The sequence below is a fragment of the Sitophilus oryzae genome, unplaced genomic scaffold (genome assembly GCF_002938485.1).
Source record: "Sitophilus oryzae breed Bouriz unplaced genomic scaffold, Soryzae_2.0 scaffold_888_pilon_pilon, whole genome shotgun sequence".
Lineage (NCBI taxonomy): Eukaryota > Metazoa > Arthropoda > Insecta > Coleoptera > Curculionidae > Sitophilus > Sitophilus oryzae.
Window position 1 is genome coordinate 720,792 of NW_022147514.1, and position 24,442 is coordinate 745,233.

Here is a 24,442-nt window from a genome sequence, read left to right on the forward strand (position 1 = left end):
AGTTATGATTCAAGAAAGGGGGACACAATGGATCTGTAAGGTCGAAGTGATTAACCCCCCTCCCACTCATTCTAAATTCTAAAAATTCTATTTAAATCATTTTAATGACTTCAGTCATTTGATTTTAAGTCATATTTGGAAAACTGACTTAAGACTTAAAATTTAAGTCATTTTCAAAATGATTTGTGATTTAAGTCTTTATTCCGAAATTTAAAAAGACTTAAGTAAGATCCATTTTACGAAATCATTAAAAACTTACAAGTATATTAATAATTATAATATATTAAAATAATGATTGTATGGCCCTGATGGTGTAATATTATCTATCGAGCACTTTTATGTTATCAGTATAGTATGAACAGTTTCCTTCGGAGCCAGAAAGAATAAAATATTTCCCAGCGTCTAAAACAATTGGTGCTTTATTGTTGGGCTTACTTGCAGTATTAATTTTGTAAATTGTAAAGTTATAGAATAGAGCATAGGTGTATTAAAAGCTATATTCAAAGTTCAAAGTTTACAGACTTCATTATACAGACCGGCCCACCGTAGTAGTAACATAGGCAGAACCGGACGAATTAGCGTATACTCGTCCGCCGGATAAAAAGCAGGCGAAAAAATGCGATAAAATAAAAATAGGTAGATATGTGATAAGAATGTTTCAGAATTTGTATTTATTAGTATTTTAATAGCCAAAACGAATACATAGATTCTCGCTACAGCTCTCGTGTAAAATTATTTTTTTAAGTAAAATAATGGATGTTTACGAAGTTCGTGAGAAAATTCAAATTGTAAATTGTAAAATGGTATTTCCAAAATAGGACTTATCGGGATATACAAACAATTTTTCCACAAACTTTTCTAAACAGGCCAATTCCATCTTTACCTACTATATCAAGAGTTATTAATAATTTTGAAACACATGGGTGGGGACATTTGTGGGGACACGCCCACAAAAACACAAAAAGCCTGATGTGTTGATTAATGAAGAACAGGAGTTTGGGGTGGTTTTGTAAGGGAACATATGATTGGTCCATTTTTTATAGAGGGTAATTTAACTGTTGCAAAATATTTGGACTCGTTACAGCAGCAGATTGTCCCTAGAATTCGTGAGTTATTGGGAGAAAGATTCCACAATGTCTGGTTTCAACAAGATGGTTGCCCTGCCCACAATGCCCGTATTGTTCAAGAATATTTGAACAATACTTTTCCCAACCGATTAATTAGTGGATATGGAACTATTTTGTGGCCCGCTAGATCACCAGATCTTTCTCCCAATGATTTCTTTTTGTGGGGTTATGTAAAATCCAAAGTGTATGGTCATAATAGGGCTCATAAAGATTCAATCTTTCCACACGTTAATTTTTTTAAACTATCTAACCCGAAATCTAACCTTACTATAGTACCACTTTTCAGGTGGTACCTATAAAAATTACTTAAGGACAGATCTTAGGAATTGTCAGGTTTCTAGCGCTCGCGCTGTGCCGTTCAATTTCATGACAAGACACCTTTCCCAGTTTGAATTTGATGAATGGTAATTATTCATTTAAAATAGGTTTCATACGATACAAGTGGTCAGAACAACTACAGAATAAATAGTTGAAGAAAATAGGCTTTCAAATACGAAGTTTTGGTAAAAACTTGAATATTTGATATGAGTTACTTGGAAAGATCTAAAAACGATTTTTTTTTTAATTCAAACCCCGAGAAGGGGCGAAACAAATAAATAAAATATTTTTTTCAAAATAACAAGCACGATATTTTTGTGCGAAATAAACGAACACTAAGGTACGTGCTTTGAACGTGTTTAAAACACCATTACTTGCTTCTTGCTTTAAACGTTTGTTGAAAATTCTGTGTGAAACATGTTTGGTGTAAATATTTTTTTTAAACAGTCCTCCAAAATCTCAGTCCTTCCACTATTTAATGGAAAAACAAACAAAAGAAAAGGATAAAAAATGAGAAAGAAAAGTAATCACCTCAACCGAGCAACTGACGACTTTTGATTTTCTAAGGGTACGAACATAGTGGAGGCAGGTTTCTGCTTTCCGGCAGCCAGCGCCGTCTCTGGGGACCTATTCTTGACCACTCGCATCTTCAAATATCGCTCGCATCTCGCATCTCCTAAAAAGCCATATAACAATACACAGATGCGTAACTTTGCGTATATGCATCACATGTATTGTATATGGCTATTTCTGGAGATGCGAGAAGGATTCGGAAGTAGATAATTAAGAGGAAATTTACCTGATTAACTAACCTAACCTAACCAAACTATATTCAAACGCCGCGCCCGCCTCGCCGGGGTCGCACATAGGTGTATTTGGTATATAAACCTGGCCAAAAGTGATATTTTTTTATTTTCATTTTTTATCTTAACTGAATACAAATCTATAAATACTAAATGTAAGCACGTTTATTAGTTATTAGCTTTTTTAAGTCGTTAGTTGACTATCAATTAAATAATATATTTCAGTTAAAAGTATGAATTATCTTGAGTGTATTCTGAATATTTCTAAGATTATAAAAATAGTGGAATTGTTTGTAGTGCTTTTTTTGCAAATTGTTCATAATAACTGTCATGATGGATACAGAGCCAGCTTTGTTTGTTGGCTCTGTTCTGTTTTATGCCATATTTTTATTTTGAAACGTTTCCTTCTATTCTATTTTTTTATAATGTTTTATATTTAAAAAATCAGTGGCATTTTTATAAGGTGTAAGACTATTCGGCAATATTCCGCATGGAAATTAGTATCCGTTCAATGCTTAAAGTCTCCAGCATTGGAATATGCACAAAAATCTTGCCAATATTTGCCACTGCCAAAAAAAACATTGATTTAAATAGATTCTTAAAGGAAATAGTCTTTACCCTATTAACACCCATCCTCGCTCAAATATCGTCTATAATATACAAATTACTTTCTTGTTCTAGCATCCTCATCCAATTGCTTGGTTTTGCACAGAATGGCCCTATTTGATCGGTGGAAAGGGTTTCAGAGTAGAGGAAAAAATATTGTGTAGGAAAAACAAAATGGGGTTCCATATTAGCAACCTCTCCTCTAATTAATAATTAATATTACTAGCAAAAAAGCAAAAAAATCATAAAACATAATTTTGGCCAACTTTTAGTTCTTAATACCCCCTGTGCGCCGTCGGCGCGTGCAAAAGCAGAAATAAATAAATTTTCGTTCCGGTAAAAGCGAGAACGCCGATGAACGCTGGTTGACGGTGCCTGCCTGCTTTCACTGTGAACTAGCCGATTTGATAACACGCTTTAATTTTTCAAGGTTATAAGCGCGAGGCGGCGCGGCGCGGCGCTACTATGTAACCATATACAGGGTGTCCCAGAAATAAGTGCAAGTATTTTAACTTAACTGGTAGTATAGTTCAACCCCAGAAACCGCCTATGAGGTTTTTTTCTAAATATTTTTTTTTGAAAATTCGGAATTTTTTGAAAATATTTTTGGAATTTTTTTGCAATTTTTTTTAGTTTTTATTTAAAAAAATAATTTCTTGATAATATGGCAACATAGGTAGTAGATTAAATTTATAAGAAAGAAAATCCAGAAAAGATCCAGTGGTTCTCAAACAAATCTCGAAGTATTGGAAAGAATATGTAAGGACCAAGAACTATTGACTACAATAAAACGACGAAAAGCAGCATATTTTGGTCATATTTTTCGAAATAACAAATATAGTTTCCTACAGCTGATCGTTGAGGGAAAGATTGAAGGACGACGAGGCATCGGGCGTAAACGGTTTTCCTGCATGCGGAATTTGCGCCAGTGCCATGGTTTAATATAGGAGAGGCAAGTGCAATTATCCGTTTGGCTCAAGACAGGGAGGAATTCCAATTGATGGTCGCCAACCTCCGATGAGGAGAAGGCACATGAAGAAGGTTCTCAAAATTTGAGCAAAAAATCATTTTTTTTGGAAATTTTCAAAGTAAAATAACTCCGTTATTTTGGACTTATTTGAAAAACGAAAAGAGAAAATATGTTTCTTTTATCGAGATCTACCAGCCTTTAAAATACTTGCACTTATTTCTGGGATACCCTGTTTATAACAATACACGTGATGCGTATACGCAAAGTTGCGAACGATGTCAAGAATAGGTGCCCAGATTGGCGCTGACTACCAGTAAGCGGCAAACCTGCTTGCACTGTGTTCGCACCATAACGGTACTGCTCTCGCTTACGCAGAAGTGGGGAAAGCAACACACAGTGGGGACCAAACCAAACTACAACTTTTGATTTTTAAATGACACCCTCGGTATATTTCTATTTTATTCGATAGAAAATAAAACTTTGAATAGTCATAGTCAACTTTTAACGTTGATTTATTTGAAGTTGTAACATGCGGTTCGTAAGGACAATTTGACTCGAAATACCAAGTGTGTGGTACCAAATTATTCGTAAAAAAGCTTTTTCTAAGGATGTTTGTTGTTCCCTTGTTCCATTTGAAAAACTTGAGATATTTAAAATACGATTTGGACCGTTCAAGACAAAACACGAAAAACATTAGATGATTAAATTTATTCTTCCAAGGCATCTTGATTAAAAATTAATGTTTCTAACACAGCCATAGGCCATGGCACTCTAGATTGAAATTTAAAATACGATTTTTTTAAAGCGAAAATGTCAAAAGTTGACATATGATACGTCATTCTACTCAGAGTGTCATTTTCTATCATATAAAGAAAAATATACCGAGGGTGCTATTTAAAAATCAAAAGTTGTAGTCATTTCCGGTGATACAGGAAATGGCCAAAAACAATTAAATACGTCAATCAATCCTAATTTGTGGCATATACTAACATACCAAATCTAGTTTTTTTATCTGAAAAAATAAAAGTTATAGGGATGAGCCACTTTCAAAACGCACTCGATATATGTCTAAGAAGTCCACTTTCGTAATACCGTTTACTTCACCTTGTATTTGTACTGGTACAAATGAAATCATATTTATTATGGATTCATTTTTAACATTTAACCTTATTTTCGAAATATAAAATTTACAAAATAATCCTGGATTTAAATCAAAATTAATTCGATGAATATAAATTTACCTCGGAAAGAAAACATATCCATTTTGTTTTCTTCTCTCTAAATTTATCGTCAATAATTTAAAATGCCACCCCGGCTCGGCTCGGCCTACTTTCTACGCCTCACCAACCCCTTTACATCCCCTGTTCTCTGCCATCACAAACTTAATTTCACGTTTATCCGGGTTTCTCCATTACTTTTCCAACGATTTCGCTCTGCCTTCGATTTAATTAGAACGTTCATTATCCATTAGAGGAAGACCCTTTCAAACGTAAACTGTCGAAGAAAAATTAAGTGTACCAGATCGCAGCTCTAATTTTTCATAATTGTACATTAAACGACGTTGAATGATTTATTAATCAATAAAATTCACAAGCCAGTTTTTGATGTTAAAATTAGGATGGTTTGGTTAAAATTACCAAGGTTCATGTCAAAGATTACTTACAATAATTGTAAGTAATCGTTGACATGAATGAATAAAGCAAATGTAATAAAATACCATTTTTTCGATTTGTAACTAAATTAAATAACGTAATAATTTCAAGTAACTAAACGTAAAACAATAAAAACAACTAGTAGTTAGTTACAGCTGTTAATAAACAAATACTCGTCCCACTCAACTTAGTTACTGCCATTACTCGCTGACGAGTATTTGACACGCATCAGAAGATGGTTACGCAAAGCGTTTTCTTTCATGAGCTTTTCTGTGACTGATGAATATTAGGTGATGTCATCTCTCTACCGCACTCCGGACATTCAAAAATCTCATTAATATGTTGCCTCTTTACTTTTTGGTTGTCGTTGTTAACGGAGTTTACAATTCTTCTCCATTGCGTTCTATTGTGTACTGCTTCCTCCCACTGATTATTATTTCCTTTGACGTTACGAACGCAGAGCTAACTCTATGGGATTTCAACGGGACGATATAGTATGGCTATACCCGCAGCGCAGGAAATATCTCGAATCCAAAGCTAACTCTAGCATGAAAAGGAACAAAAAAATAAATGATCTTGTGTACCGGATTCAACGCAGCCCTAGAAGTAAGATGAAAGTAGCTAATCTCGACCGATTGAAGAGATACTAGACAGGAAACCTTGATAGGGATGCTCAAAACTAAGAGAGGAGCAATGCCAAGGAGCGTGGCGACATCTTGCGGAAGGAAGAACAAACTCTCTCGGAGGGTATACTCGTATATCTGCACTGAACTGTAAGACAGATTTTTGTGAAGAGAGTAATTAAAGTAAGAAATGGGCTTTTCGGATGTTCGAAAGTTCAAAAAGTTCAAGTATTTCAAAAAGAAACTTTAATTATGAGTGTGTTATATTTAATTAAATATTGTGATTATAGTTGTAGAATAAATTAGTTTAAGTGTTTTATCGTGTGTTTCAAGTTAAGAACTCACGGAATCCGTATCAATATGAAATTAAATTTCATGTACAGGGTAGGTCAAATTCGACGCTTTTAAATGGAAACACCCTTTTCTATAAGAGATAGACAAAAACTAATATCGGTATCTGGAGCTCAATTTTTGTCAAAAACATGATGGTGAAAACCGCATATCGATATCTGTTACCGTTTCGGAGTTACGGCGTGTTTTTCAAAAATATGCATTTTTAACAAATCGCTGTAACTTTTTTGCTATGGAAATTTTTTTATTTTTATGAAAACATTTCCAAAGCACCTTTTTACGTAGAATTTAATGGTTTAAGTATAATTTTTTTAAAATTAATAATTTAAGAATTATCAACAGAAAATTTGATTTCTTATATAAGACACCCTGTATATTTTTAATTTATTGAAAAGAATTTAAAATTACCTTTCCCAAAATATAACACACTTGATATGTTGCTCGATTCCTCTTCGAGATATAGAGTATATAAAAATTAGCCCGGTTTAAATAAGTATAGGCTTTGAACGGCACCGGATGTAATGCAAAAAAATTCTAGCTCTGAGAATCAATTAAAACTAAAATAATATTTGCTATGAGAGATGCAGAATTTTATAACAATTTAAAATATATTTAACCAACATCAACACATTTAAACTATATCTAATAACAATAAAAATAAATAGCAAACCAAGACATGAGATTTTGCTACAGGTGTTCGACATATCGACCGTCTTCTGTTATGGAGAAACGGGGCCGTTTTTGAACATTTCTCGCGGAATTGGTTAACTAAGTAGGGGTGAAAGATACCCTCTCATAACTGCTAAGTATTTCTAATTATTGTCTATATTATACGGAATAAGGAACCTCGACGGCCAACGGCTGGGATCTTGGTTAGCTATTCAATTATTCTTGAAACTGGCTGCAAAAAATTGCTGATAACTTCAGCGTTCTGAGGCGGTGTGTCGTCTTGCTGGAAAAATATGTTTTCGAGTTCCATTAAGTTCCATATTAAGTTCCATATCATCAATAAGGGGTCCATAGATTACAAGATAAAAGTGGCGAACTTTTAAATACTCTGTATTTCGAAGGAGATTATAACAAAATATCAAGTGTGCTATATTTTTGGAAAGGTAATTTTAAATTTTTTTCAGTTAATTAAAAATATAGAGGGTATCCCAAACAAAAAATCAATTTTTCTGTTGATAACTCTTAAATTATTAATTTTAAAAAAATTATACTTAAAATTAAAATACTTCTATGTAAAAAGGTACTTTGGAAATGTTTTCATAGAAATACAAAATTTTCCATAGCAAAAAAGTTAGAGCGATTGGTTAAAAATTCACATTTTTGAAAACTCCGAAACGGTAACAGATATTGATGTGCGGTTTTCACCATCATGTTTTTGATGAAAATTGAGCTCCAGACACCGATATTGGTTTTCGTCTATCTCCTATAGAAAAGGGTGTTTCCATTTAAAAGCGTCGAATTTGACCCACCCTGTACAATCTTCTTATAGGTACATAAAAATCTATCATTTTGTTATCATTAATCTAAGCATGTAGAATCGCCTTCAAACAAACAAGATGTTTATTTATTCTATTATATACCAAAAAATCAAAAATAAATGATTTAATAAATCAGATGTAAATTCCGCCATCTAATTTTTAAATAATAAGTCGAATTCAAATTATAATTAAAAATTAAAATATAATCCAGTTTCGGTATTAACGGATCCCTTTTCCTCGGCTTATCCTAACGTACTTTAACTCTACCTAGGTCTTTCCATTATTTTTCCAACGGTTTTCCTTTCCCCAATTTAATTAGAACGCTCTTTATCCATTAAAAGGCCCCATTCAAACATAAACTGTTAAAAAAAGAATAAGGCCGCCAGACGGCTTTTTACCCTTAAATAATTCAGATCTGCAGGAATATTGTTTAGAAAAAACAGGCTTAATTTGGTAAAAGACAATACCTAGAGTTGGTTAGTGAGTAAAGGATCTAATGTCTTAAAATGAATTTTACAACGGACTAGTAGACAGAAAAGACATTCTAATAAATAACATAATACTGGAAATAGAAGAATATATACAGGGTGCGTCTCAAAAGTGGCTCGCCCCTATAACGTTTTTAATTTTTTAGATAAAAAAACGAGATTTGGTATGTTAATATGACATAAATTAGGATTGATTGACGTATTTAGTTGTTTTTGGTCACTTCCTGTTTCGCCGGCAATGGCTACTACTTTATAGTATCCAAATCACACTTCCTGTTCGACCGGAAATGACTACAACTTTTTATTTTTAAATGGCACTCACAAATGGGGTATTTTTTACTATATTCGATAGAAAATGACACTCTGAATAGAATGACATACCATATATCAACTTTTGACATTCTCGCTTAATAAAAAATCGTATTTTAAATTTCAATCTAGAGTGTAAATGGCTATGTTAAAAACACTAATTTTTAATCAAGGAGCCTTGGAAATATAGCATGTTTTAGTGTCTTGTCCTGGCCAGTTAAAAGATGCCCAAATCGTATTTTTAATCATATCTCAATTTTTTTTCAAATGGAACGAGGGTGGCTCCTTAGCATATTTGGAAAAATCATTTTTTACGAATAATTTGATACCACACACTTAGTATTTCGAGTCAAATTTTCCTTAATCGATATGCGATACCATATGTGAAAATATCAAAAATTGACATATGATATACTACTACTACCGCCATTACTCGCTGACGAGTATTTGACACGCATCAGAAGATGGTCACGCAAGGCGTTTTCTTTCATGAGCTTTTCTGTGACTGAAAAGCCCAATACGTGATGTTATCTGTCTACCGCACTCCAGACATTCAAAAATCTCATTGCCTTGTTGCCTCTTTACTTTTTGGTTGTCGCTCTTAACTGACTTTACAATTCTTCTCCATTCCGTTCTATTGTGAGCTGCCTCTTCCCACTCATTCTGCTTGTTAATTCCCTTTAAGTTTTCGTGGAAAATATCCTTGAACCTTTTGAGTTGTCCACCCGGCCTCCTCTTACCGTCTACAAGCTCACCGTCATGGTACAAAGAATACAAGGTGTGATCGATAGCGGCTCCAATTTCGTTCAGTTCGCGCATACCACCTGTGGCGTCACTAGGAAAATAATGAATAAATAAAAAATAAAGAAAGTTGGCAGGAGATCTGCATTTTTTGGGGTTATGGTTAAGAATTGTTTATTTTTAAGACTTTTTAGTTCGTTTAATTTAATAATTACTAAAACCAGCAGTTTCAAAAATATATTTAAAAATAATAATTATCTATTAACATGGATTTGGACCATAATAGGTAAGAATACTAAATTTATTTCTGTATTCGGTATAAAATTGTTTATTAGGTTTTTAGTTTGCGATGTTTATGGTAAATAATTTTTATGTTCATTGCCTCTGAATTCACATGAGGACAGAGATGAGGATATCTATGGAAAAGTAACCACAAGAGGAATTGTTACATCATTTAAAAAATGTTGGGAATTATATTGTTTCCCATCTAAAAATAGAAAATGCCAATGCAGATGAATGTATTGTAATTGTGATAGAAGTAATTCCAAGGGTGAAGTTTATTATAATTAGTGATCTGGTGCTTCTTTTTATATGTAGATGTTTCAGGTTTTGAGAATAAATCGGTTGAACGAAACCCAAAATTTAGAGGAAGTATTTGCATACCCAGAATATGCCCATCAAGGATTATATAGCTCAAATTTCCTTTGATCGTAGGCAATTATTCAATGCAAATTAACTTTTTAAGTGACTGAAATATTAAATAGTTTACAATATGGTATATCACTGTAAAAATATATTACTTTTAGGTACAATTAGGGCCAGATACATTTCAAAAAGTAGAATATTATTTTATATTAAATGGAGGTATTGTACCAACAATCAATTTATATTAATACCGCAGATTAAAAAATAACAGAATAAATAGTTCTTTCTTTTATAGTACAAAAATAAACTATAGAATACAACAGTATTTAAAAAAAAAGTCATGTCCCGCCGAGATTCGAACTCCGGTCTCTCGCTTCCTAGCCCAACTCCTTACGCACTGCTCCACAGTAACTTGCTTAGCGATAATTCAATGACGGTATATAAACAAAAAAACAGGTTTATAACAATACCTTGACGATTTGAACTGGCGCGCGGAGCGTGCTGACCAATAGCGCCTGTTATCACCTGTGACGTAGCGACCAACCTGCGCAATATCATACCTTGTATTCTTTGTACCATGGCTCACCGTAAAGCAGAGATTTTGGTATGCGGTTTTCTTGCATTCTGCATACGTGACCAGCCCATCTTAAGCGGGACTTTGTAATCATGACTTCAATACTCTCGCAGTTAGCTTTTTGAAGGACCGATACGTTTGAGACGTGATGGAACCATTTTATTCTTAAGAGTTGTCTAAGATGTCTCTGTTGCAACTTGTTTAATGCATTCATGTGTCGGCGGTACGGCACCCAGGTTTCGCTTCCATATAACATGGTCGGAATTATCATCGCTCGGTACACCGCAAGTTTCGTTTTTGTGCTCAAGTCATGATTGTAGAAAACCCTGTCTTTTAATTTCCAGAATGCTCTTGAGGCCCTGCTAATCCTGTGCTGAATTTCAGAGTCGATATTGGCCTTTTCCGAAATCAAACTGCCGAGGTAATTGAATTCCGCTACATATTCCAACAGTTCATCTCCGATTTTTATAGCATTGTTGTGATCTTCCGGGGGAGTGCACATGATTTTAGTCTTATTGATGTTCAGCTTAAGTCCCAGGTAAAGCAATATCAAAGATTAAGTATTTTACAGATGTGGCACTTATCTTGCTGACAAACGCCGCCGCCGCCGGCGCACAGTGCTTCAAACATACGGCTCTAGAGGACAAAAATGCAAAAATACTCTTTTAGTGTAGGCAATTTATTCAAACTAGGTTTATTTGACACAAATGATGAGTACTCTCGTTGTACTAAATGATGATGTTCTTAGTCCCACGTTTATGAAAAAAAATCTTATAAATAATAAAAATGTTGGAGCTGTGTTCCATCTAAGGAAATAATAATTTATAGTATAAAAACGGTGTAAGTATTAAATAAATCCCTGTGATAAAAAAGAATTGAAATAACATTAGAACATGATTTCTACAATATAAGCCTAATATAAGATAAAAATGTTTTTCTTTAATGAAAAAGAAACATTAATGTTATATTTAATTAAAAAAAAACTTAAGATACTATAAATTTACTTTAGGATAACAAAATGCATAGATCGTAACTACTCTGATTCAGAAGAATCACTGCTGACAGAATCTTCCAAATTTATAGTAGGTATCCAAATCACAGGTAGATGAAGTATCCTCACATATAAGATATTTCTGTACATTATTTTCTAATATGTTACTTTTTCGCGTTGTTACTGTTCTTTTTGTTGGTATGAGGGGTTCGGATGTTAATAGTTACCTCTTTAATAGACCATATCCATATATTATTTTTTCCTTTTCTTGGGTATCAGGTTTTATAATAAATTGAAAGATGGAAACTTTTTTATGCGACGTTTTGCTTCAACATAGTGGGCTTTTTCAGGCACAAGTGGTGTCTCATTTGACTGGAAGGTTCACCAATATTTAATAAAGAACACATTTTTTGAAATACAAACAATTTTGAGTTCTTGTTCTTATGATCAAGCTAAGTATTAACCAGATCGGCATTGCTTATCAATTTTACTCCATCTGAAAAGTATTATAAAATAAAGTTCGTCGCAAGCAGACGCAGGTGAACTATACAAAAATTAAAAGTGTATGAATATCACAACAAAAATATTCAATAAATACGATATGTTTTGATATGTTTATGAAAACCTAAAATTTTTATACCCATTTAGAAATCATCTTAAAAAATAAATAAAAACTAAACAATCACGAACTTGTTTAGAAATAAAATTATTATTTTAATAATTTATAAAAAATAATATACAGGATGGTTGAACATTGCTATAAGTATAAAATTACATATTCAGATATTAGTAAATTTTAACTTTTTTTTTCGATTTTTGTCCATGGGACGAAGCACTGTGCGTCGCGTCGGTCGTCTCGTCTATAATTAGTATAATTACACACCAATATCCCTTTATGCATGTAATCTATACTAATATATAAAATCTTTAAGTGACTGACATACTGATTAATCAGAATCCTGCTCAAACCACTCAACGTGAGAAGCTCAATTTTGGCATACAGGTTGATTCTAGGGTGTAGAGGTTCCATAAGAAGGGATTTTTCGAAATTCCAGTCCAAGAGGGTGAAACCACCCCTCAAATATTACAATATTTTTTATTTAAAAAACGGCCAAGTTTCCGAAAAAACGCTTAAACACGTATATTTTATTTTGTTTTTTTACATATTTTAAGGTTTTTTAAAAATGTATACAGGGTGTTTCGAAAAATCTGGTCATTGATTAATCACGATCCTGCTTAAAGCGCTTGACGTAAAAAGCTGATTTTTGGAAAACAGATTGACTTTAGGGTGTAGAGGTTCGATAAGAAGGGATTTTTGGAAACTCGAATTCTAAGGGGGTGAAACTATCTCTCAAATATTAAAATATTTTTTATTTAAAAACCGGTGAGTTTTTCGGAAAAACTCTTAAACACGTATATTTTATTTTGTTGTTTTACATATTTCAAGATTTTTTATAAATTTATACAGGGTGTTTCATAAAATATTACCATTGTAATCACGATTCTGCTTAAACTGTTTGACGTTTAAAGCTGATTTTTGGCAAACGGATTGACTGTGGGGTGTAAAGGTTCGATAAGGAGGGGTTCTCGAATCTCAAATTCCAAGAGGGTGAAAACGCCCCTCCAATATTACAATATTCGTTATTTAAAAAAACGGTTAGTCTTTCGGGAAAACGCTCGGACAAGCATAATTTATTTGTTCTTTTTACATATTTTGAAATTTTCTAAAAAATCATACAGGGTGTTCCAAAATGTTAGGTAATTTCTTAATAACTTACAATATTTTTTATTTAAAAAACGGTCAAGTTTCCGAAAAAACGCTTAAACACGTATATTTTATTTTGTTTTTTTACATATTTTAAGATTTTTTAAAAATGTATACAGGGTGTTTCGAAAAATCTGGTCATTGATTAATCACGATCCTGCTTAAACTGCTTGACGTAAAAAGCTTATTTTTGGCAAACGGATTTTTCGAAAGTCAAATTCCAACGAGATGAAACTACCCCTCAAAAAATATTACCAAGTTATAAAATAATATCGCCATATTGTTTTTCTCATGCTGACATAAATGTCAGAAAATTTTATTCAGTTTGTATGTTAATGGAAATTCTTGCTGTGCTTTATCATCACCATTACAAATGATTAATTCGACGCGAACGAAGTCGCTGGTACATGCTAGTACAATATATTATTTTATTGTTGTGCCAGCTCGTTTGAATATTCTGCGGAATGGCGGGCGCTTTTTCATTTGTGTGTTCTTTATGTGTTCAATGTATGTATGTACGTATGTACCTACTCTAGTAGTCTTGAATAAAAAGTTTTTTTGTCGTAAATTGTGACTTTTTTTTTGCACTAAAAATATTTTATTATTGTACTATATGTGCATTATCGTTCGCAACACAGAAGGTGTGCGAAACGATAATACTTTTTAAAACTCATGAAAACGCGCAAGCGCGGACCATATATAGACCATACAAAAAAATATAAATGACAAGTTTTACCGCAAAAATATAATGAAATAAGTCCAAACAGCGTGGAAAAGGGTTATAATTATTAAAACAAAAAATTAATATGTAATTTCATGATCGATATATTTTGTGTGGGTTAAATTCCAAAATGAAAAGTTTGATTTTTAGATCAATTTTTTTTCATCATACATTGATTGACAAATGACAAATGATAAGTTTGAATTGAAATGGATACACAATGAATTAAACATACATTATAATACAATTTTGTTAAAAATGTTACAGCAGTCGCATAATCAAACGTCGGTACACGGACAACGGCATTACTCAGAGTATTATGTAGGGCAGTAGTCCCCGGATTATATGGTATGGTCAAAGATACAATTTTATTCATCAAATATAAATTACTGTTACGCCGAATTTGATTGAATGCGTTTTTGTTTTGCTTGACGAAAAACTGACACTGCTGCTCTGTAAATAGACCTGCGTGTTGTAAGTGTACCGACATTTGATTATGCGAATAGCCAATCGGCGTGACAATAGACTCCTTTTTACTTAAGCTACAATTTATGTAATAATTAGAACAATCTTCACCGTTTAATGTTGATGTAAACACTAAATCAAATGTAATTGGTTCACTATTGTTGTGCCACAGAGCAATTGACCCTGTTATGCTGTTCAATCCACCAATCGTCAAGATGGAGTCGTTATTTTGGGAGCTGGCGATACTCTTGGCGTCGATTGTATTGGCGTCGAGTTGTCATTTCATTTTCATTGGCGGCGGCGCAGTCAGTGTTGTCGCCTTCGTACTTGAATGCATATTCAAATAATCCTGCAATGTCATCATCATTCAATGCCATCTCAAAAGTAATTTTCACTGCGCCAATTTGCAGCAGCTTTGCACTTTCAATTTGCGGACAATTAGTTATATATCGGATCTTGTAGCCAAAGAACGACTCCACCACGCGATCCAAATGGGCACAACAAAGCCGGTACAAACGAACACTTGATTTTTCGCTCGTTTTCAACTGTTTTTCGTCACATATTTGTTGCATTACCATGTACAGGGTGGGTCAAATTCGACGCTTTTAAATGGAAACACCCTTTTCTATAGGAGATAGACGAAAACTAATATCGGTGTCTGGAGCTCAATTTTCATCAAAAACATGATGGTGAAAACCGCACATCAATATCTGTTACCGTTTCGGAGTTACGGGGTGTTTTTCAAAAATGTGCATTTTTAACAAATCGCTGTAACTTTTTTACTATGGAAAATTTTGTATTTCTATGAAAACATTTCCAAAGTACCTTTTTACGTAGAATTTAATGGTTTAAGTATAATTTTTTTTAAATTGATAATTTAAGAGTTATCAACGGAAAAATAGATTTTTTATTTGGGACACGCTCTATATTTTTAATGAACTGAAAAGAATTTAAAATTACCTTTCCAAAAATATAGCACACTTGATATTTTGTTATAATCCCCTTCAAAATACAGAATTTTTAAAAATTCGCCACTTTTAACTAGTAGGCTTTGGACCCCTTATTGATGATATGCCCTTAATGGAACTCGAAAACATATTTTCCAGCAAGACGACGCACAGCCTCTGAACGCTGAAGTTATCAGCAAATTTTTGCAGCCAATTTCAAGAATAATTGAATAGCTAACCAAGATCCCAGCCGTTGGCCGTCGAGGCCGCCTGACTTAGTGCCCATGGATCTAATCCTATGGATATATTTGAGGAAGAACAAAGGTTCCTTATTCTTCTGTATAATCTAGACAAGAATTATAAATATTTAGCAGTTATGAGAGGATATCTTTCACCCCCACTGAGTTATTGAATTTCGCGAGAAATGTTCAAAAACTGCCCCGTCTGTCCATAACAGAAGACGGTCGATATGTTGAACACCTGTAGCAAAATCTCATGTCTTGGTTTGCTATTTATTTTTATTGTTATTAAATATAGTTTAAATGTGTTGATGATGGTTAAAGATATTTTATATTGTAATAAAATTCTGCATCTCTCATAGCAAATATTATTTTCGTTTTAATTGATGCTCACAGCTAGAATTTTTTTGCATTACAGCCGGTGCCGTTCAAAGCCTACTTATTTAAAGCGGGCGAATTTTTATATACTCTATATCTCGAAGAGGAATCGAGCAAAATATCAAGTGTGTTATATTTTTGGAAAGGTAATTTTAAATTCTTTTTAATAAATTAAAAATATACAGGGTGTCCTATATAAAAAATCAAATTTTCTGTTGATAATTCTTAAATTATTAATTAAAAAAAAAATATACTTAAACCATTAAATTTTACGTAAAAAGGTGCTTTGGAAATGTTTTCATAAAAATACAAAATTTTCCATAGCAAAAAAGTTACAGCAATTTGTTAAAAATGCATATTTTTGAAAAACACCCCGTAACTCCGAAACGGTAACAGATATCGATATGCGGTTTTCACCGTCATGTTTTTGACAAAAATTGAGCTCCAGACACCGATATTAGTTTTTGTCTATCTCCTATAGGAAAGGCTGCTTCCATTTAAAAGCGTCGAATTTGACCCACCCTGTACATGTGAAGAGACTTTTTTCTCGGAAAACCATTCTGTAGAAAACGGCGCGCGGCGTCGTCGTAGTCGCCGAGTTGGCTGAGATGAGTCTCGGAATAAATGCGTACAATTTCCTGCAAAATTTTCATCTCCAATGAAGCCTTTGACATAAATTCTTTAACGTTGCTGCCCACAAAAGGTCCATAAAATTCACATGGCTGCTGGTGCACTGCAGTTAAATAGTTTACCGTGTTTGTGTGGTACTCGATGTTGTTACTTTCATTGCTGTTACTTTCATAGCTGTTGTTGGTGGTGGGCATTGCATTATATTCAGCTTCATATTCAGCGATGGTGGCGTTGTTGTGTAAAAATTGGTAGATTTCATTTGTTACAGATGTCGGGTCCTCTGAATATTTTTCCTGCTGTGGAAATGAGAATGGCGAAGAATCCATGTCTTCAGCGTTGTAAAAGCAGGACCCAAAGTCCAACAACTCCACGGCACTGGCAGTGTTGGCGGTGTTAGTCTGGTTGGTGTGGTTGGTGTCTTCTAGTGTCCAGGTTGGCGGCGAAATATATGAATTATCAATGCTGAAGTCAATGAAGCTTGAGAGCAGCGAATCTGTCGCTGTGACACGTAAGTTGCCCATGGCCTGTAACAAAAATATACACTCATTAACATAATATTTAGTTCATTCTGTGGGTAAGTCACTTGTAATAGATATTTATGGATTTACGAGTACTTACATTTCTAGTGTGGTACTCCGTGAGCACGTCAGGAAAATCGGTTAAATCTCGCCTTGTCTTTTCTGCTATATTATCGGTCTCCTAAATATCAAATTGGTTGTTGATATCAACACCGAACATTGGATCGAACAGAAGGTATAATACTGAATATATATTTTATATAATTACTTGATGATGTATACACAATATACTAATAGTATTGGTAGTTGCTAGAAAGAGTAGATGTCAAAGTAGATTTGGTGTTATTAAAAGTAGAAAAATTTAAGGTAGAATATAGAGGTAGACGACAAGAAAGTTTTTGATGATACGCCAAGAGAAAGACTGTAAGCCAGAGCTGAGCTGATGTCACTGGCAGAAATGAATAGAGCGTACCACCGTCAAAAAAAATACAACGTCATATGCCACTACCACCACCACCGTTCAACTAAATACCACAACCGGATCTATAAAGTGTATAAAAACACTAAACACTAAACATATTCAACAGGCGACAGGATTTAACTTCTATCCCCTCTCTTTCTTCAGCAGCACGCCGCTCAGATTACGAAGTCAAGTGGTTGGTTAATATGCGCGCTGTATGTGTATGTTATGTATGTGACAGTTTGTGTCCCCATCTGATTTAGTGTCGAGTGTCGACGCATCGATAAGTGGTTCACGGAATACGATCCGTTAGGCCTAGACTATATATGAAACTATAATGAGAGTAAGTATCTATTTTTCTTAAGAGCGACCCTGCGAGGTCCCATTCTACCCTAATGTAGGTAGATTCATCTTGACCGTCGTAACGTACACAGCGTTTTGCAACTTATTGTTTTTCGCTTTCTAACATCGTCACTTTCTAAAATCAAGGCGCGGCACGGCGCCGTGACCTCGGACCTTTAATAAGGCTATGGCGTTGTCAGACTGTTTTTTTTCTAGAATGCATTGTTGCGTTTTGTAAAAAATGTATTCCCAATTTAAATAATACTTATTCTGCGGCACAGCTTTTTTGTAGTGATTCATTAAACGCATGCGCTCTGCATTCGGTCCCTTTAAATAAGATATTTTTAAGGGACCAAATGCATCCTTGTTTTAATTATGTTTCTCCGTCTTATTGAAAAATATGTGTTAATATGTAGCAATAATATAAATTATAGATCGGTAAGGTTATTATTTTAGTAAGTAGTGTGTGTAGTGCGAATATTAATATAGTTATAATATAGTAAGTATTTAATAAGTATTGTGTATTAATATTTAATCTCGTATTTTATGTTTCTATTATACCAATTTTATATGGGTGAGTCTTAAATAGGTGCAAATATTTTTAGGGGTAGTATATTTCGATCCCAGAAACACGATTGAGGTTTTTTCGCGAGATTTTTTTTGTAAATTTGGAATTTTTTGAAAAAATTTTGCAATTTTTTTTATTTTAGTTAAAAAACATATTTTTTTGATAATATGGCAACATTGGTAGTAGATTAAATTTACAAGAAAAAAAAACTCCGAAAAGTCAAATTTTAGCAAAAATCATTTTTTTTTGGAAATTTTGGAAGTAAAATAACTCCATTTTATTTTGGACTTATTTGAATTATTTTGGACTTATTTGAAAAACGGTAAAGAAAAAATAATATGTTCCTTTTATCGAGGTCTACCGACCCTGAAAATATATGCACTTATTTAAGACTCACTCTGTATATTAGTAATAAATTAAATATTGAATCGTGTGATTCAATTCACTAAAAAGAATCATAATTTGAAAAACTAGCTGTTGCCCTCAGCCAAACACCCAAACCTTTGCTATTTTGCTGTCATAACATTAAGATGATAGGTAACTATTTTATTAAATATTATCTTATTCTTAGAATTACTTATGTCAATATTAGATTATATGTCGTATTGTTGATTATCTACCCAGATAAATCTCGCTACAAGCTTTTATAGCATATTAATTGTGTAAGGTTGTGACAAATCTATACTAATATATAAAATCCTTAAGTGACTGACATACTGATTAATCACGATCCTGCTCAAACCACTCAACGTAAGAAGCTCAATTTTGGCATACAGGTTAATTCTAGGGTGTAGAGGTTCGATGAGAAGGGATTTTTCGAAATTCCAGTTCCAAGTGGCTGAAACCACCCTTCAAATATTACAATATTTTTTATTTAAAAAACGGTCAAGTTTCCGAAAAAACGCTTAAACACGTATATTTTATTTTGTTTTTTTTTACATATTTTAAGATTTTTTAAAAATGTATACAGGGTGTTTCAAAAAATCTGGTCATTGATTAATCACGATCCTGCTTAAAGCGCTTGACGTAAAAAACTGATTTTTGGAAAACAGATTGACTTTAGGGTGTAGAGGTTCGATAAGAAGGGATTTTTCGAAACTCGAATTCTAAGGGAGTGAAACTATCCCTCAAATATTTAAATATTTTTTATTTAAAAACCGGTGAGTTTTTCGGAAAAACTCTTAAACACGTATATTTTATTTTGTTGTTTTACATATTTTAAGATTTTTTATAAATTTATACAGGGTGGTTCATAAAATATGACCACTGAGTAATCACGATTCTGCTTAAACTGCTTGACGTTTAAAGTTGATTTTTGGCAAACGGTTGACTATGGGGTGTAGAGGTTCGATAAGGAGGGGTTTCTCGAATCTCAAATTCCAAGAGGGTGAAAACGCCCCTCAAATATTACAATATTTGTTATTTAAAAAACGGTTAGTTTTTCGGAAAAACGCTTGGACAAGCATAATTTATTTGGCTTTTTTACATATTTTGAAATTTTTTAAAAAATCATACAGGGTGTTCCAAAAAGTTGGGTAATTTCTTAACCATGATTCTGCTTAAACTGCTTGACGTAAAAACCTTATTTTTGGCAAACGGATTTTTCGAAAGTCAAATTCCAACGAGATGAAACAGGAGTAGTTTCTTCGTTCCAAACCAAACCAAACCAAACCAAATATTACCAAGTTATATAATAATATCGCCATATTGTTTTTTCTCATGCTGACATAAATGTGAGAAAATTTTATCCAGTTTGTATGTTAATGGAAATTCTTGCTTTGCTTTATCATCACCATTAGAAATGATTAATTCGACGCGAACGAAGTCGCTGGTACACGCTAGTAGATATATAAAGTCGCTGTGATAAACTTCCCCCTCCCATACATTTTACATATTCCGTGTATTATAAATTAGGATATTTACACATTCCCACTTTATTTTGAACTACCCTATGACCTTTTATATTAATCCATTAAAAACACTTAAATAAAACTAGACATTGTATTACAGTCAAAAATCTTTTGCATAAAATTCATAAAAAAGGAACTTTAACCTTTTACTACTTTATGAATATCTACTAATTATCATTTATAAATTCTGCAATTTGTAGAAATAGTTAAGTGACAGTTTTGAGAAAGTTATGTGATTATTTGTACAAACATTGTTCAGCATGCTTTGAAACAATATTCGAAAAAGATAAAATTTAGAAAAAATGTGGATATTAATGTAAAAATATTTTCGTAGATATTATTCGAGATATCTTAATATCCATAATTATATCTCACTTATCAATTATTTTTGAGTTTTTATAAGCCTCTTTTTATAAACTTTAAAAAAATTAATCCATTAAGGACAACCGTTTTCAAATTGCTAATGGAAATTACCAGATGTTTTTAGCGATTTAGGTAAATTATCTCGTACAAAACTCGCTGTCTTGATGTTATTAAAAAAATATCAACTACTTTGAGTTATGTATACCGTGTAGTCTAAAATATAAACCAACATATTTATTTGTAAGTTTATTGCTTAATGACAACGGGGCAAGGGAATAAAAATGATTATTTGTTAACAATCTTAAAATCTCTACTCAATTTATTAACAATAATAGTGGCAATTTTCCTTTATATTAAATACTTATATTTCAATATTACTAAATGACAAGTATTACTACTCATATCCCATGCTATCGACATCGACCCTAATTCTTTAATCTGCTTTTATTCATGCTTCCTATTACTACTCCAATTATTTTTAATCAATTTGCTCGTTGGAATTTGATTAGGATTTTCCTTATTCAATCAATTGGCGTTTTCCGAAGAACCAATGAAAATTAAAAGCAGATATAAATCTACTCGTTTTCTTAATATTTGACTGACTTATTTGTATTGGTTACCGTAAAAGGTAGATGTTGAACTCTCGGTTGAACTTTAATTCATCATCATCATCATTTTCAGCTTATTCAACCATTTCCAATTATGGTGTAGCCTCCATCACATATTTAGATACTCTCTTTGTAGTTGAGCCCATTGTTGCCCACTGCCCATTGCCATTTGATGGATTTGACTCTGTGGATGACATCCATTACCTGAGTATGACATCCATTCTCACAACTATCCACTTAGGAATGCGGAGCACGATATTTATCTGCCAACCCCGAGCTCAGAACTAATTAAGGGCTTAATACTGTACAATGCTAGGAAAATGTACGATCATTTGCCTTCGATTTAGGGCTGCACCGAGTACCGAGTAGTTCGGTGCTCGGCCAGAATTTTAACTGAGTAATCGGCCTTACTCGGTCGAGTAGGCCGAGTAAAGTATAGTAATATAAACAATCCATTTATGCATGTCCAAAACAGATAGAAATGAGACTCACAGTGACAATAAAATAAACAAAAAGTTATTCATTCATAACTTTAATTAATGTATTTTAGCAAAGTAATAATAATAAGTATAAGTAATAACACAAACACAGTGAAATAATAATTTAATACTTATAATCTAAAAGAGGTCAGCACTCACTCGTTTTAATATAACTTTAAAGGGTATTATTAATGGTTTGAATTATTTTTCACTTTTAAATTAGTTACACATATAAGATTTGCTTAAAACAAAATCAACGTCGCCATCGCACCTTAAAAGAATCAATTCAGAATCCAGTACATTAGAAATATCAGTTTGCATGGGGAACCACAGAATAAAACAATATCTCCATAAGTAAAACAAACCAGGTCATTGGTTTGTAGTCGGGGAATCCCAGCCGTTCGCCAATCATAGGCAAAACAAACAAGATCATTGGTTTAAGGCCGGGGAATTCCGGAAATTTTAACTACATAGCTTTCTTTAATGTTAAATTATATATTTATATTTATATTATGTATAAAATATAATATTATTATGTTATGATGCATAGTATAATTAGTATATATTGATAAAGGTCGCATAACTGTTAAGACTATTAAAAACCCGACAATTCCACTACTCGGCAGCTGAGTACTAGGTGTACTCGGCCATTACCTTTAGCCGAGTACTCGGTACTCGGTCAAGTGAAAAGACAGCGCTCGTTACAGCCCTACTTCGAATATCAAGTCACTTTCATTCTTTCCCGCATTTCGCAAAGCTCTGAAATCATACTTACTGGAGAGAGCCATATATGCGGTAAAGGACTTTTTTGTTGATGTTTAATCATGAACAATTTTGAATTTTAAAATTTTGATCATCTCACACACTGGTTAAAGGTCTAGTATTTAATATTTTATAACTATTTTATGATATACAGGGTGGCCCATCGAAAACGTTCCGCAAGGCATAACGGCCAGGGTAATTTTTTTTTCAGAAAATTCAAAAATACGTCAATTTTGTTTGTGAGGGGGACAACTTTTGCCCCAAAAATTATTGCAAAATCTTCAACCCTCTAAGCGGGGGTGTCATCCCCCGATTTTTTTCAAATGGGAAGAGGGGTCAAGTGGCGCCGCAATGAAAAGAGCTTTCTATTCTCTATATTTCCCCGCTTCGTTTTTGAAGATCGGTCGAGTCGTTGGGAAAATATGTAGGATTGAAATTTGAAAAGTTTTTTAAACATTTATCAGAGTAAATGATATGGATAAATTCCTTCGACCAATTTGCTGTTTTTTCTTATTATTTCTAGATGTTTGCAATCGGGTTGCGCAGATATTCAATGAACGCCATCCTGACAAACACCTTTATGGCAAAATTGTTCGCTAGTTAGTAGCAAAATTTCGCGAAACTGGTTCCGTTATGAATAAAAAGAGGCAGAGGGAAAATCCTGTAGTAAATGAAGCTATGGAGGTATTCTGAGTACGAGAAAATTAGCCAATGAGACCGGCGGGAATCGTACAAGTTTCCAAAGGATATTAAAAAAACACAAGTTCCACCCGTACAAAATTCAGTTGGTACAAGAACTCAACGAAGACGATTTTGATCGTTGCTTGCAATTTTGTGAAACTATGAGTGAATGATAATAATTTCCTATTTAATGTGTGTTTTTCGGATGAGTGTACTTTCTTTTTGAACGGTGTAGTTAATCGGCACAACTGTCGGTACTGGGCTGAGGACAACCCCAGGGATTTTCACGAGGTGCACACACAAAACCCTCAGAAATTGAACGTGTGGGCTGGTATTTTTGGAAGTTCTATTGTGGGTCAGTTTAACGATATTGAGAAGAACTTCAACGTACAAGTCACAGAACAGCTATCTAGCAACTACCGCACCTGATCGTTCAACGTTGTGGCAAGGGAAAAAATGTAACAACGTAAACATCTAGAAATAATAAGAAAAAACAGCAAATTGGTGGAATTTATCCTTAATTATCATTTACTCTGATAAATGCTTAAATAAACTGTTCAAATTTCAATCCTTCATATTTTCCCAATGACTCGACCGATTTTCAAATACGAAGCGGGGAAATATAGAGAATAGAAAGCTCTTTTCATTGCGGCGCCACTTGACCCCCTTTCCATTTGAAAAAAGTTGGGGGATGACACCCCCGCTTAGAGGGTTAAATATTTTGCAATTATTTTTGGGGCAAAAGTTGTCCCCCTCACAAACAAAATTGACGCGTTTTTGGATTTTTTGAAAAAATAAATACCCTGGCCGTTATGCCTTGCGGAACGTTTTCGATGGGCCACCCTGTATAACATGATTTTATACAGTTTTCCTTTTGTAAAATTTTCTAGATACGCCTGTGTTCTGCAATGTCCATGTATG

General features: G+C 33.4%; 2 protein-coding genes across 3 annotated transcripts in view; both read right to left on the reverse strand.

Moving 5' to 3' along the window:
* Window positions 1-24,442, reverse strand: part of LOC115890583 (AF4/FMR2 family member 4-like) — a 298,633-nt gene that overhangs the window by 260,039 nt on the left and 14,152 nt on the right. The window lies entirely within an intron of this gene.
* LOC115890587 lies at window positions 16,684-17,944 on the reverse strand. The gene is made up of 2 exons (XM_030910863.1): window positions 17,449-17,944; window positions 16,684-17,354 (listed from the first exon to the last, which is right to left on the reverse strand). The coding sequence occupies exon 2, from the start codon at window positions 17,349-17,351 to the stop codon at window positions 16,698-16,700; it is 654 nt and encodes a 217-aa protein (XP_030766723.1). The 5' UTR covers window positions 17,352-17,354; window positions 17,449-17,944; the 3' UTR covers window positions 16,684-16,697.